Source organism: Syngnathus acus, chromosome 13, assembly GCF_901709675.1.
Source record: "Syngnathus acus chromosome 13, fSynAcu1.2, whole genome shotgun sequence".
In the NCBI taxonomy this organism is placed as follows: Eukaryota; Metazoa; Chordata; class Actinopteri; order Syngnathiformes; family Syngnathidae; genus Syngnathus; species Syngnathus acus.
In genome coordinates this window covers 7078602-7093273 of record NC_051098.1, presented here as the reverse complement: position 1 = coordinate 7093273, position 14672 = coordinate 7078602, and the positions used below count along the sequence as shown (strand labels likewise).

Sequence of the window (14672 nt, the reverse complement as noted above, 5' to 3'; positions counted from 1 at the left end):
GGGAATGCATTATGACCTTAGCCCAAATAGTAATAGCATGATTTGCTGGAGTGGACAAGTCCAGACATGAATGGGAATTGGTTACTTTTACAGCAGCAGTGGTGAACTTTTGCCCTTTGTGTCATTGCCTCAGCGGCACGGTGGCGCACTGGTTCGCACGTTCGCCTCACAGTGCAGCAGTGTTTTATTTGGGCTTCGGCCTTCCTGTGTGGAGTTTGCATGTTCTCCCTGTGCCTGTGTGGGTTTCACAATAGCCTCTAATGGTGACTTTCTTGTTTCCACTGTGGTGCATAGTCTGAGCAATTTTCTTGCAACATAAATTCTGAGCATGCTAATTATGAAGCACTGCAACGCAACACAATCACTATTCTTTGTTGTTGAAGCACATACTTTAGAGTTAGCCTCCACCCATTTTATGAGAGCATAATTTGTTCTGCAGGGTGTGTCTAAAAACTGCAGAAACCAAACCTATTGTCCTATTAATTCCTTAAAAATTATGAAAACTACTCTTGCGTCTAAGTCATCTGGTATTGACACCCTGGTCAATATTCAATTAAGACACATGTGACTGGAAATCAATTGACCTGCACTAGGTGCATAGTTAGGGTTCACCGCCACTAACTGGGATCTTTTTTTTTTCATAATTTTCCATGCACTTTTTCAATGAGTTAGAAGGGCACATAAGCCAACACAGGAACCAGTTTTCTATCAACCTCTGGAGTTCAACAACACCATGATGAGAAAGAAAATCCAATAAACAGATGAGTTTGGTCTAAAAGAGAGCCGATTGCATGAGTATTACTTCAATATTATGTTTGAGTACCTATCACTGCAATAGAAAAAAAGTTCTTAGCATTCACTGCCATTGACGAGTATACGCTTCACTTACATTTTTCAACAGAGGATGGGTGAGGGAGGTTCTGATGCTTCTCCATCATCGATTTCAAGCTCAGAAACAACTTTGCTGATGCACAAACACCAGTCGGTAGCAGTGATGCTGTTTTAAATTTCAGATTAATCCAGTTTTGCCATTTTACATTGAACAGAGTATGTGTATGTGTGGATCTGGAGTATGTGTTATAGTAGTTGGCAGAAGTGAACATGGCAAAGTACAACAGAGATCTTGGATGTATGGAGAGGATCATAGTCACTGTTAAACCAGGCGAAACCATGACTGCGGGTCATCTTGTGAATCAGGCTTGCTGGCAGCGTGTATACATCAGGAAATACATTATTATACATTATTTTGCTATATCAAAAGCCTGCACCATTGTTCAGATGTTAGCGTTATCACTACTGCAAATATCCATAATATCTAAGTCATTATTCTTTTTCCTCAGGTTTTTGTAAGAAACAGCTACATTTTGTAAAACCTGCTGATTCCAACTGAACAGAAAAGATACAATTAACCTTTTTTTTAGACTGATCAAAGAATGGTCTATTCTTCCATTTGGTAGATTTGTGCACGCAGTACTAACTAACATATGTTATATAATTCTTTAATATTGTACAATATATTATGTGGGTGGGCGGCTCGGTGGCGCACTGGGTAACACGTCCGCCTCACAGTTAGGAGGGTGCGGGTTCGATTCCACCTCCGGCCCTCCCTGTGTAGAGTTTGCATGTTCTCCCTGGGCCCGCGTGGGTTTTCTCCGGGCACTCCGGTTTTCTCCCACATCCCAAAAACATGCTTGGTGGGCCGATTGAGCACTCCAAATTGTCCCTAGGTGTGTGTGCGAGTGCGTATGGTTGTTTGTCTCTGTGTGCCCTGCGATTGGCTGGCAACCGGTTCAGGGTGTCCCCCGCCTACTGCCCGATGACGGCTGGGATAGGCTCCAGCACGCCCGCGGCCCCTGTGGGGACTGAGCGGTACAGAAAATGGATGGATGGATGGATATTATGTGGGTCTTGAAAAAATCCTTCATAAATGTCTCTCGCTGGGCCAGGCGTTTTGATATCCGATCGCAAACCAGCTATGTGATCCGGCTGCTCTCAGATCAGATTTGATATTGCTAATCCGGTGTCTGATCGTGATCTGGCTGATCTCAAATCAGACACTCACGCTTCGGAGGACTCCCTCTCTGCTCCGCCTTTGATCTGGGCGCTGAGTTTGTTCTCGCTGCTGCTTTCATGTGGAGCGCTGCACAGTCAGGCAGCTTCTCCTGCGATCCGCGGACGTGTGGAGCGACACCAGAGCTCAACCAGCTTCTGGACCGGTTGTGATCTTGATTTGGACCCACTCGTTCACAGCTAGCGGGTAAAACGTTTAAATCAGTTTCATTTTTTTCTGGCTTCGGCTTAATCATAGTTTGTGTAGGCTGCGGGGAACACTGCAATCATGTCAACACACGAGCGCTAACTACAAAAACAATTTCGACTTTCGTGACACCTAAACTTGGCAATGAATAAAAAGTTGACTTTAACACGTTCGTGATGCTACGCGCTCTCGCGCTGCAATTTTAACTATTTAAGGGGCTGAATTGTGTGTTTGCGTCATCTTATTTAGCCTTGTTTAGTTTGCAGCCGTTCATTTTTATATTAATCTGTCGACATGTTTGCAATGTGAATTAGAAAGTAAAATATGGAATTTTGAAGATGTCGGGATTGCAGAATGCAACTGCAATTTGCAGTTGGACATCTGCAGCATCATCTTCCTCGCAGATGTGTAGCTCTGCCTAAGCACGTTTTATTGGAGGAGAAACGCAGTAAAGGTTGTTTTTATAGGCTTTTCAACAATGTTTGTTTTAAAGATTTGCTCCGCAAATACATCCAGCGGAACCACTAATACTTAAAATTTCATCAATCAGCGCATTATATCTTTTTATCAATAGCATGCATGGCCCTTATGCAAAAGACTTTGTAAAAACTAAGAGTTCGCCGCCGCTGAGAATGCGACCGAAAGACAACTCAAAGTATATTTTGCCTGTTTTTCAGATGCTAGTTGCAGAAGTGGCTTAGCACAATGGTCCAGATAATTCACAACTCCATCTCTCTTGTAATTACTGTACAGCTCCTATGTCTGGTAAGGGAGTGTTTTTCTTATTTTAAGTAGCTATCCGCTCACAAGTCATAATATATCATGATGCAAAACCATGCATCCCATACATGGTGGTTATCAATTTTATTGACTTGGTGACAAATAATTCTGAGTATCATTGTAATTCCACTCATTACTGGCTTCATTACCTAACTCCAGATTTTTTTTAGGGGGGGGGGGTAGATAGAATAAACACGGAGCTCCCATCAAGTCATTGCTTCAGTATCAGAGTAATAATAAATGTGGTGAAATGAAGAAATTTCATAACTGTCCTCCACCAAAGGTCTGTCTTGCTCAGATTCCTGCAAGCGCTGAAGAGGAGAGCAGGGAATGCAGAGAGCAGGAGTACAAGGACCAGTTTGGGAATTGTAAACCCTGCAAGCAATGCGATGCCGGACAGGAGCTATCAAAGGTCAGGAAAAAAAATATCCTGTGTGTGTGTGTTTTCTCTTGTAAAAAGTTCCGTTAAAATATTTGCTGGAAGACTATTTATTTTGTTTCCCACCTACAAGGTCCACTGCACTGCTGCTTTGGCAACTTCCGTTAAGTGCAAAACAAATGTTGGTTGGATTAGTCACGTAAAAAAAAAAGGGAAACAGTTGAGTTCAGGCAAAGAATGTTTAGAAAAGTCCATCATCCAGGCAAACAACATTATTAATGACTTCCTCTCATTCATGCAGAGAACAGCCAAGCTGTTATTAGCTTTACTCCTACACGACCTGTCTTTACTCAGTCACACCCATACTTTTGACCTTCTCCAGCTGAATGGCATCCATTGTTTCCTGTCTCCCCCTGGCACCCTTTCCAACTCATTGTCTCCACTTTTTGAAACCATGCCTAAACTTGCCGCTTTCAGAGTTGGTCATGGATTTTTCTTTCCACTACTGTAGTTGGTTAGTGTATTTATATGAGTGCTTTGTACGGACAGGCCTTTGTAGTGTCAACTTGGTGAGTCAAGGCTTACCTCTCTGACTGCAGCTATTTCTCTTCTTGTGCAAGTGTAGGCAAAGGTGGAAAGCTGAGTAAATTATTACCACCAATCATGATTGGCAAGAAGACTACACAGTAAAAAGTAATAATTTCCTATGATGCTGAAATGAACAATCAATGTTTTTTTTAAATATTATTTTTGTCAGTTAGGATGAGTCGTTGTCTTCTTTTAGACTGCAAACTATTTCAAGGTGAATCAATAATGCTTCTGAAGTTACAGTACAGTGAACCCCACCTATTTGCAATTTCCTACTCATAAATTCACTTATTCAAAGGTTTTCCCCTTGCAAGTTATCCTCAGCTATTGATTGAACAAGTCACTTGTTGGCATTTATCCGTTGTCACTATTGAATATTTTTCGGAACGGATTATTCTGTCCATTCTTCCATCGATTAATCGAATAATCTGTTAGAATTTTATTTGCATTAAAGTGCATTCAAAAAATCGTTTTGACACCTCTACCACAGCCCTAGCTATTAGGAAAGTAGTTATTGATGTCAAGCAAATATTTTGGAGTGATACATTGAGGTCTGACATCTTTTTTTTTGTTGGGGAGGAGCAGAAATGAATTTTTACTGCAAAGCCACCTCTGTCACTCACATCTCTGAGTGTTAGAGAACCACCCCCAGGCACAACTGTAATCTTCATATGCAGATTCAGAGTTAATTCAATCAGTAGTACATGTTGCTTAAGTAATCTAAGATTCGAAACAAATCTTTGATGAAGCAGAAATTTGGTACAATTTGTGTACATAATGTAGCTTGCAATGTATTCAGTATATAGTATACATGTATTATTTGGGGCTTTCATTAAAAAGAGCCTGGATCTCAAGCCAAGACTGTATCTGAATGTACAACATTAAAACAACGGCCTCAATTTAGGAACACTCGGCAAAACTGGCTTAGACCATATGCTGCACCTCTGCATTCAAGAACTGGTGAAAATAAACTCTTGACATGTGTTGCGCACATGCATTTAAGCCCAGTGAACAGACCCACCCACAGTCTCTATGCTTTGTGATAGGCTTCGGTAGCCTTCATGTGCCTTTAACAGGCATGAATGTTGCGAGCACCCTGGGGTCCTGGTTAATAATTGGCCGCCTCATTCTTTCTCTGAAAGCAGCAAAATGTTGGCTCACAACAGAGACCCCAGGCCTGCCCTCAGAGAAAGTTTCCCAAGGAACAACCTCTAGTTTCAGCTCTGTAACCAAGACAATCTGTCCATATTCAGATGTGACTATTTAGGAGAGAAGCAAACGTTTGGATTCCCTCTGTGCAGCTGCCATAGAGATCCCAAAGGAATGTGCCCCAGTTAGCAATGGAAGTTTGCCTCTGGACACTGCTTTGAGGCTGGCAAACATCAATTAGCCCCTTCACACTCACCGTAGCAAAAAGAACCACCCACAGATTTGCAACATCCATTACAAGCTTTTTGTCTCAACCATATTTCATTCCCTTGTTCCTCAATCTTTTTTTTCTCTTTTTAACGTGTCAAGCGTGAAGGAAAGGAAAACGAATTTCCTTCTAGTGCAGGCTGAAAACCAGCCAGTTTCTAAAAAGGCAGGCACATTACTTTGATGTGTCAACATCTTGTAGTATGTCGCAAGCCTCGAGTATTTCCTCCTTCAGTATTACCGGCAGGGCAAAAGATTCTTTGGTGAAAGACACAATTGTTTAGCAACAGAAGCATCAGAACTATAAATAAACTGCATTTTTCTCAGGGAGAAATGATTCAGCATTATGTTCACTTCATTACCTGATCAGATGACTGATCTCTCCCACGTGATTCCTAATCTCACAAATATCTTCAGCCCGTTCTCCCTCCTCTGCACTCAAGTTAATATCGGTGCCCCTGACCAAAAAAAAGAACACTGTGTATTGTGGACAAATGTATTCAGACACGTCTAATTACTTAGTCCATCAGAGTTGGAAGTAAGCAAGGTCCATGAATGTATTGTTGTGGGGTAGTGTCATGCAGTAGAGGGGTTCAGTTCTGGTGGGCTTTGTTAGTTGGGATGAAAGAGGACACTGATCACCCCCTTGTGATGTTCAGCTCTGCCGGGATCAGAGAAGCAGAAGTTGGCTCCATTTTCTTTTTGTTCTTGTGCACTGGGCACTATTTGTATCTGCTATATGGGACATAAGCCTCCGTCATTCAGTGCCCCATAGGCACAGAGCTTGAGCCAGTGCCAAGCCATGAATCCTCTGTGGGTACAAGCTTCTTGTGGGAGTGAAACCCACTGGTTGAAGACCGACCTACCCTGACCCATGGCCGCACCTCCCTATCCCCTCCACTTTTTCCCAGCAGCTGTGGCCCAACACGTCACCCTTATTTTGCCTTTTCTGACTATAATCACTCATCAGTCACCCTCTGTTTCACACCCTTTCTCCCATCTCATTCGTTCCGCTGATGGACAGCGAGGCCGTAAATGGAACGGTCATAACAACAGCTGCAATAGTCCATCCTAAGCTGGTGTACCTCGGGCCAGGCTTTCCCCGAGGGTAAGATCGGGCTTGCATGTGTTTGCTTTCAGAGAACTGCATTCCTCCTCCACTGCGATGCCATCACTGTGTCACATCTTTGCCTCGAAAATCCCGTTTCATTTCTGGCCAGTTTACTTTCCCCAACCCCCATACCAAACTCTTGTGCCCACATTCCAGCAGGACTGCATGCCCAGGCAGTGAAATGGGACACGGGCGAGGAGAGAAGGGAAGAGCCGTTTGAAGCTGACCTTCACTTTAATGATATATGAGCGCCTCCTTTTCTGTGTTGTCCAAGCTTGACATTGGGGCACTGGACAACAGGAGGGCAGCTGTCATTGTATGATGTCACCCAAGCCCCCCATCACAGTGTACATTGCTGACAAAATGTGATGCCAGATTGGTACCAGTGAACACCACCGCCAAGGAGCAGAACTGAAAAATCACATGCCAATTTATCTCCATTTTTTATTTCTTGTTTTTATTTACTGTATCTCTTGTGATTTTTTTTTCAATCTGCTTTACCCACTTGAATTTCTCTCTACAAATATTTAATCAAATTCTTGTGTCCTTCTTTAAATGTTTCTTTTACTTGCTGGCCTCTCAATCAACGGAACACCCAGTGTGTGTGTGTGACTGAAAGGAGAGTCACACGCAGTAATAAAGGTGCCATGATACAACAGTGGGAGTTCCTCAGGGTCTTTATCATTTAAATGTTTGGCCTTTCTGGAACTTCCAGCGGAAGACTGATCATTCAGTTTTAGAGAGTCAAGGAGATTATTGCCGGTGTAAGATGGACTCTCGAAAGAGGCGGGCCATTGTCCTCTTCTTATCCTATGAACTAAGATCCTTCTTTTTCTACACCCCCCAGTAGTCCACATTCAAGCCCTCTTCTCACCGGCTGCATCAACCCCACCTCTTACCCAGTGTGTTTCTTCCTTTAATCCCTCCAGGAATGTGGCTTTGGTTATGGAGAAGATGCCCGGTGTGTGCCGTGCAGGACCAGTCGCTTCAAGGAAGACCAGAGTGTCCAGAAATGTAAGCCTTGTCTGGACTGTGGACTCCTCAATCGCTTCCAGAAGAGCAACTGTTCCACTACCAATAATGCTGTGTGTGGAGAGTGCCTACCCGGGTGAGAGTACAAACACATCATTGTCATTCTTTTGCAGAAAACAAACAAAAATTCCAACCTGAGAGAATTATTTTGATATTCTAACATCATTTTGAGAAAGACTGCAATTGTGTTCTCAACAGATATTACAGAAAGACAAAATTAAGTGGCTTCCAAGACATGGAGTGTATACCCTGTGGAGACCCTCCGCCTCAGTATGAGCCTCATTGTAAGCACCTTTTCCACTACCTTGTCCCACACTTTGCTTGTCATCACTGGGATACTGTGTCATGTCATGGATACAGTGGAACATCCATTGTCCAATATAATTTCTGACTGGAACCTGGTTGGCCTCTATTTTGTTCGAACTTTAGAGTGTGTATTCCCACAGCAAAACAACAAATCTAATACAATGGTTCCAGAATCATTACAAAATCTTAAATGTAATCTTTAAATGTACAGGCAGTGTAACATTTAAGATTTTTGACTATTATACAAATATAAACTGCTGTATTGTAAGATCAAATGAAACTAAATTAAAAGTACTCATCTGTTTATAATGTGTGACATAGTGTGTGACAATTGGTTCTATTCCCCAAGAAGCCTCGATTGTTTTTCTCAACCTGTCACACCCAGGAACAGAAGTGTAGCGTACATTACAAATTTGTGCTATTAAAGGTGCGGTAGTCTTAGTCATTCATAATTTTACTGAACAGTCTGGACAGAGACACTAGTACTGCTTTCCTAAACTGCAATTACTTTAATGACCAACTTCACATGTTTTCCCTTTCCTTGTTCTCACTGGTAACCTTCTGTGGTGACATCACAATAAAAAGACCCCCCCCCTTGTTACTTAGAGTAATTTGCGCATGTCAGCCACACAAAAAGGAGCCAAGAGGTCAAGCGAGGCTAACTTTCCACTCAGCCTCAGATTCAATTATCTTCTCTCCTCCAGAAATTAGAGGTAGTAAATGATTTTGGGTTTCCACATAAAACAAACAGGTGAGTGAACTCAACCCCTTTGGTAATTGAGTGTGACTTCCTGTTTGTAGAGATGGCAGCTGTTTCCGAGGAGAGTTTTGGCAAACCTCTGCTTCAGAGGAGTTCTGGCCAGGTTTAGCGGCTACATGTTAAATAAATGCAGTCGGCTCTGGGATATCTCACAACTCTCTCAAAATTTCTTCTTTTTATTTTCAAGTCACCAGGAAGGGAAAAAAAGTTATATCATAAAACTCCGTTTAGTGTGTTCTTGTTATTTTTTTGTTTTTGTGGACAGTATTGATGTTGGCCTTGGCCCTCTTCTGTGGGCCTGGTGGTCCATCTATGCAGTGTCCAATTGTGATATTGGAGGAGGCCTTCTAAACAAAACAGCCATTGTGTGGGAACATAGCTGGCAGTTAGCTCCTGTGGGGACTCTCAGTAGAGCTTTTCCAAATGTTTGAAAGACTTGCTGCCTCCATCCAGTGTTATCTGGAGAAGGGTGGTGAAAACTGAAAGGCTAGTTTATTCTAATAGGCCTCGCTGGCCTGCGGCAGCATTGCAGCTGTGCAGGGGAGGTCGTCACCCTCTGTAAATTTTAAAGCAACCCTTTCTTTCTCCTCCCTTTTCTCCAGTGACTTTTTGGGCCTAGTCAAAATAAGATTGTTTTATGGACTCCTTAAGCCTCTAATGGGTTTCATCTGCTGAACATTTTCACGGTCACGGTAGAGCAGATTGGACCGTGCAAACACACTGGCATGCAGACAGATACGTACGTAAATGCATGCAGAGATACACATTGTCAGATCTGCTGGGATTGTTGTTGGATTTATGTATTAGTCCAAAGGGAGCTACTGTTGTAGTCATAAATATGGCAAAGACTTTTATATCAAGCCATATAACAACTAATATACTACAGGGAGGAAGTGGCAGCTTTTTCATGAAATAATAATAAAAAAAATTCACGAGGGTTACAGTTTCTGTTTGAGCAAACTAACCTTGACGTCCTCAATTATGCATCTTGGAAATAGCAAACGCCAGATGTCACCCATAAACTCAATCATGTAGACTTACTTCAAAGCTCCCTTAAATCGCACGCATGAACGCACGCACGCACACATAGTACACACTAGGAAGTTGCATATCTTGCCAAGCCAAAGAACACTTCAAAACAGAGCCTTCAAATGATTCAAAAGCACGTTTACCAAAGTCATTAACGTGTTGGGGGCCCATCATTATTTAACGATACCACAAAAGCTATAAACACCACAAAAATAATTTGATCTATTTTACCAAACCCTCTATTAGTCAATTCAAGTTGCATAACTTCCAACAAGTTGACAAAGTGCTCATGAACATATGCACATGCCAATATTCCAAACATGATCAAACTAGATACTGTTTAGTGTAGAGTTTTGATCAAGCATAGAAAAAAAAAGACTTTAAATTAGTTGCACTTTCAGTATTGTTTTTGAGGGGATGGATACATCTGTGTGATTATTCTGATGTCATGCTTCCTTGCCGGTGTTAAATTGAGCAGAATAATAATGCCCCAAGTACAGGTTTATTTACACAGCTCTTCTACTTGTGTCGATTGTGGAAATGTACTGTAAAAGTGGTGGGAAGCGTAATGGCTTGTTGTCTGTATTTACTTAATTCCAAACTGCTAAAAGTCTTCAAACATTCCAGGGTTGCCTTTACGACCATGTTAACCAAGTCAAAAGGAGTTAGTGTGAGGAATGTCCCCTCGTAAAGCGAGCGATGTGCGGTGGTCTCTTAGAGTTCAGGGTCAAACGCGCGCACTTCTGTTTCAAGTGTTTGTAAAGGCACAAATCAAAGCTCCAGGCTGGAGGAGGGGGGAGTAGTCCATGAGAAAGACTGCGGTTTACTAGGCTGTTTTGTGTGGAGATACAATCAGCAGGTGAGCTGTCTTCAATGGACCACTGTTTATTTGCTGCAGCTGTTTAGCGTCTGATAACAGACTTCCTTTTGTGTTCCGAGAGCAGATGATGTTCCTCTCGGATGGATTGGACAATAGCCACATCAAACGTACTTGTCAAATAAAGATCAGTGATCCATCTTTCAAGCGCACATCCCTATATAAATAATTATAGGCTGACACTTTGTCATAATGTACTATTATGCAATTGTGTTTCGTCGCGTGATCATGTACTATTTGAGCGACTTATACAATAGTTTCGGTACAAAGAACCAGTGGCTTGCGCAACCTGTTTTAAGATTAATGTGCCTCAAAACAAGCCTGTCTGTTCTATTTTTGTTGGAACACGTATCGCAGGCTGCTTTCCCGAGGCCGTCATTGGAAAGTGTGTGTATGGAGGCTCCTCGAGCTGGTGTAAATGTAACATATCTCAAATGCATTTAATAACAATATAGTGCTAACACAAAAGAACCGGAATATCAGCGACACCTACAAAATATGATATATATATATATAAATCGTAGGCTGATTCAACAAAAGGCTCTCAAACTTTGTTTGCAAAAAAAGAGTCGTAATGTTATGAGAAGTCCCGGGGACCCCAGTTTGAAAACCACAGGTGCGGTGGGTCCTCAAGGCAGAGCAAGCTGTGATATCACAACTACATTGTCATTGAAATAACTGAAGTCCTTAAACGACAATAAAGTTTCATCTCTTAGTAGCATTGTGAGTATAGTTGATGAAACATGCAGTGTGAGATGTGAGACTCGATGGTTCATACTAACTTTAAGTGTCTGTGTGTGTGTGCAGGCAGTAGTCGAGTAAACCTGGTGCCTCTGCCCTCGGTGGTGACCAGTCCTCGTGACATGGCCCTGGCTGCGGTCATCTGCAGTGCTCTGGCTACAGTGCTGCTGGCCCTACTTGTCCTCTGCGTCATCTACTGTAAGAGGCAGCTGCTGGAGAAAAAGCCCAGTGGTGAGTCACAACGTCAAAAGGTTGGCTCAGTGTAGAAACAGAACAAGTGCAATGCTCGCTGTAATCTTTGTTGCTAAAACAGTCTGTTTCTGTTGAATGTCATCAGTGTTGTCATCTGTGCACCTTGTTGAACCAGCGGCATCTCTGAGGTCCGAGGACTGTCAGTACGGCGGGGCTGAGATGTCCTGCTTGGACCCGTGTTGGCTTCAAGACTTTCCCCAGGGAGCCTGCTGCCAGTGTCACCTTGACCCCGGACACACATGTGGTATGCTGGACAGTAAACACTCACATTTGTGTATCTCCGGCCACTTTGAGATTCAATACAAAAGCTCCATCAAAAACATGTCTTGATATGCTGTATCCATCCATCTATTTTCGATACACGTCAGGGTCATGCGTGAGCTCACTTGCAACTCTCATGATAAGCACTGTAGAAAATAGATACCTGGATTATGAAGTCTTACAGTATTATTTCAACTAAAGATGTGATTGGCATTCTATGTGTTACATGACCTTACCATGCTTCCAGGCGTAGAAGTAACCATGGTCTGTATGTATGTGTACTCCTTAGGTCCGGTCCACATGATCCCATCATTATGCTGCGAGGAGAAGTGCAGTCTGGACAACGCACGCTTTTGCTCTCACACAAGCCTCAACGACAGGTGAGAGGCAACATAAAGAGAGCTCTGGTCTCACTTAGGTTGCAATTTAACTTGAAATTATTTGGAAGATTTGAAGTAAAGAACAAAGCTTGAAATTCAGAACATGCCAGGGTGCAGCCCGCCAGTGATTTGCATTAATATTTTTCCTCTGATTGTACCACGCTTACCAGAAATTCTGAGCCAGACAACGATCTGGCAGGACACGCTCAGACCGCGTCTGCAGAGGCCATCTCGGAGGGTTTCCGGAATATACTAGAAGCTTCTGAAGATGGCGACGAAGGAGCGGAGGAAGGGCGCGGCCCCAGGCAGAGTTCCGCTGAGAGAAGACCAAGCGAGCAGCCGCCGTCAACCAGGGAGGGTGAGGCAAAATTTGACTTGAAGCATCTTCTCTTGAATATGATCTCTGGATGATGGTGTTGGGAGTTTCAGTTGTCTTTGTTGATGTGTGAATGAGTCTTCTCTGACCAAAGAGAGATGTACATGACAGTGAGCACTGTATTTCTTGAAAAGTTGCCACTGAAAGTACTGTTGGCAGAAGGCAAAGGTGACAGCATGTGTGTGCATGAAAAACAGCTGTTATGAGAAAGAGGAGCTGACTTGAAAAGTGGTGCTGTGTCTGGCACAGCTCAGCTCTGTTACTAATCAGTGCGTGTTGGCCTTCGTCTTCCAGGGTGACACACATTGCTTTGGCTTCCAACAGCTCGGACTCACCAACAACAGAGGCGGCGGACAGATCTCCTTTCACACGACTCGCCTCCACTCACCACTCCCTCCCCCTTGCTCCCATTTGATGCACTCTCTGGTGAGGTCGAAGGCCGCAGCCAACCTCCGAGCCCAAACAAAGTACAATCAAAAGCGGCCGCAGGTGAAAGTGAATGAAGTTCAAACAGAGGACGATTGACTCATGTCACGTCTGGCATTGTGCGTATTTAGTCGTGACATGAACGAAAATCACACTGAAGACAATCTTGAGTACATGCGGTCAAGTGACTTGTGGATAATGTAAAATAGTAAATAGCTGCGTATTTTTGTAACAGACATGACTGATTGTGTGCGGCATTTGTAGTGTTGATGATCCATGTACTTGTTTTACACCTTTGTAAATAAAACACTTGAACAGACAAATGTTCATTTTTTGATCAGTAGCTACACCTTCATACACAAAGCCAATCCATCTGCCTTTATAAAGACAATAATGTTCTGTCTTGAATTTTTTTTTGCAAAAGTAAAAACCTTTTGTTTTTTACTGTCACTTACGAACAGTGAAAGAGTGTTCGGCTTATCTGCCTCACAATTCTGAGGTTGCGGTTCGAATCAGGGCTCTTGCCTTCCCGTGGGGGGGTTGCGTTCTTCCCGGTCTTGCATGTGTTTTGACCAGGTACTTCTGTTGGAATAATATAGAATACCTATATTAATAGCTATCTAGATAGAGCTGACTCTGGCTTTTCTGAAATAAAAATATGTTCTAACAAAAAAATGCAAAATTAGCAAAAAACTATCATCAGATGATTATTTCAGATAAAACAACAGAACAGCAGAAGCTCGTTTTTAGCCTTAGACAAATAATTCTTGGAGTCCATAACATCAAATAATGGGGAATATCATCAGAAGCATAGATACCTGAAAATCTACAGTTAAAGTATTTATAGTTCATTTCTTCCCCACCACTGGTCATCAGAGTAGCCTGTCTGCTGCCCGCCACTTTTATTACCGCTTTATACCGCCCGCCTCTGGTTCAGAATCGTGCTAGGCTAAAGGTAGTGGTGACGGGGTGTCAACAGCTGCAGGAAGTAGTTGCAACATCACCTCAGCTGCTAACAACTGTATGAAAATGTTAATATGAACTACTTAATGTGAACTACTAAGCATAGCACAGGCTCACATGTCAGTGTATGGCTTTAGCATGACCCAGCACCCGGCGTTAATATTACATCACGGTTGCCAAAGGGATGCAGGTTTCATGGGGATTTCCAACTCTTTCTATCTACAGCCAGGGAGGGGAACCAAGTACGACGCGAAAGCATTTGATCCGACCCTTTCAAACACACTATTGTCTTAATAGACTGTACGTATAATAAGAAAGAAACACTGATTTAGTATCACATTTCTTTCACAAGGAGCACAAGAGGTGGCAAAAGTGTAAGTATTTGCTATGTCTGCTATTAATACGCTTTGCATAAAGTAATGGATACGATCAAGAAAAAAAATACCCATTGCTGTTCTGGGAACACGTCATTTCAATGGTAAGTTCGGAAAGTATTCATTTGGTTATTACTACAACAGGTAGCACTTGCTTGCTATCCCCCTTCATCCCCCAAACATGCTTTTTAGGTTAACCAAATTGTCATTGGTGTGAATAATGGTTTCTCTATATGTACCCTGTGATTGGCTGATAATCAGTCAAGGGTGTAGGCAACCTGTCATGCAGGTCAGCTGGGATGGGCTAGAGCTCAACCTTGACCTATGTGCAATCAAAAGATAAATGAATGGATATTTTGTTAAA

At 42.7% G+C, this 14672-nt stretch overlaps 2 protein-coding genes across 4 annotated transcripts in view; one reads left to right on the top strand and one right to left on the bottom strand.

The window, feature by feature from the left end:
* Positions 1-2075: 2075 nt before the first annotated feature.
* On the top strand, positions 2076-13292 carry LOC119132786 (tumor necrosis factor receptor superfamily member 19-like). Of its 3 annotated transcripts, none has more exons than XM_037268270.1 (10): positions 2076-2257; positions 2935-3022; positions 3336-3449; positions 7461-7639; positions 7762-7847; positions 11343-11507; positions 11614-11772; positions 12079-12169; positions 12340-12527; positions 12840-13292. In XM_037268270.1, exons 2-10 carry the CDS (start codon positions 2963-2965, stop codon positions 12842-12844), a joined length of 1047 nt encoding a protein of 348 aa, XP_037124165.1. In that variant the 5' UTR covers positions 2076-2257; positions 2935-2962; the 3' UTR covers positions 12845-13292. The 3 variants fall into 3 exon arrangements, with proteins under 3 accessions (XP_037124165.1, XP_037124166.1, XP_037124163.1); XM_037268271.1 differs by having other exon boundaries at positions 3321-3449; positions 11644-11772; XM_037268268.1 differs by having other exon boundaries at positions 3321-3449.
* LOC119132785 (mitochondrial intermediate peptidase-like) overlaps positions 13072-14672 on the bottom strand; it is a 17108-nt gene continuing 15507 nt past the window's right edge. Inside the window, exon 20 of the transcript XR_005099938.1 lies at positions 13072-14630. The gene's annotated coding sequence lies outside the window, so the exon portion shown is untranslated. The remainder of the gene's footprint in view (positions 14631-14672) is intronic.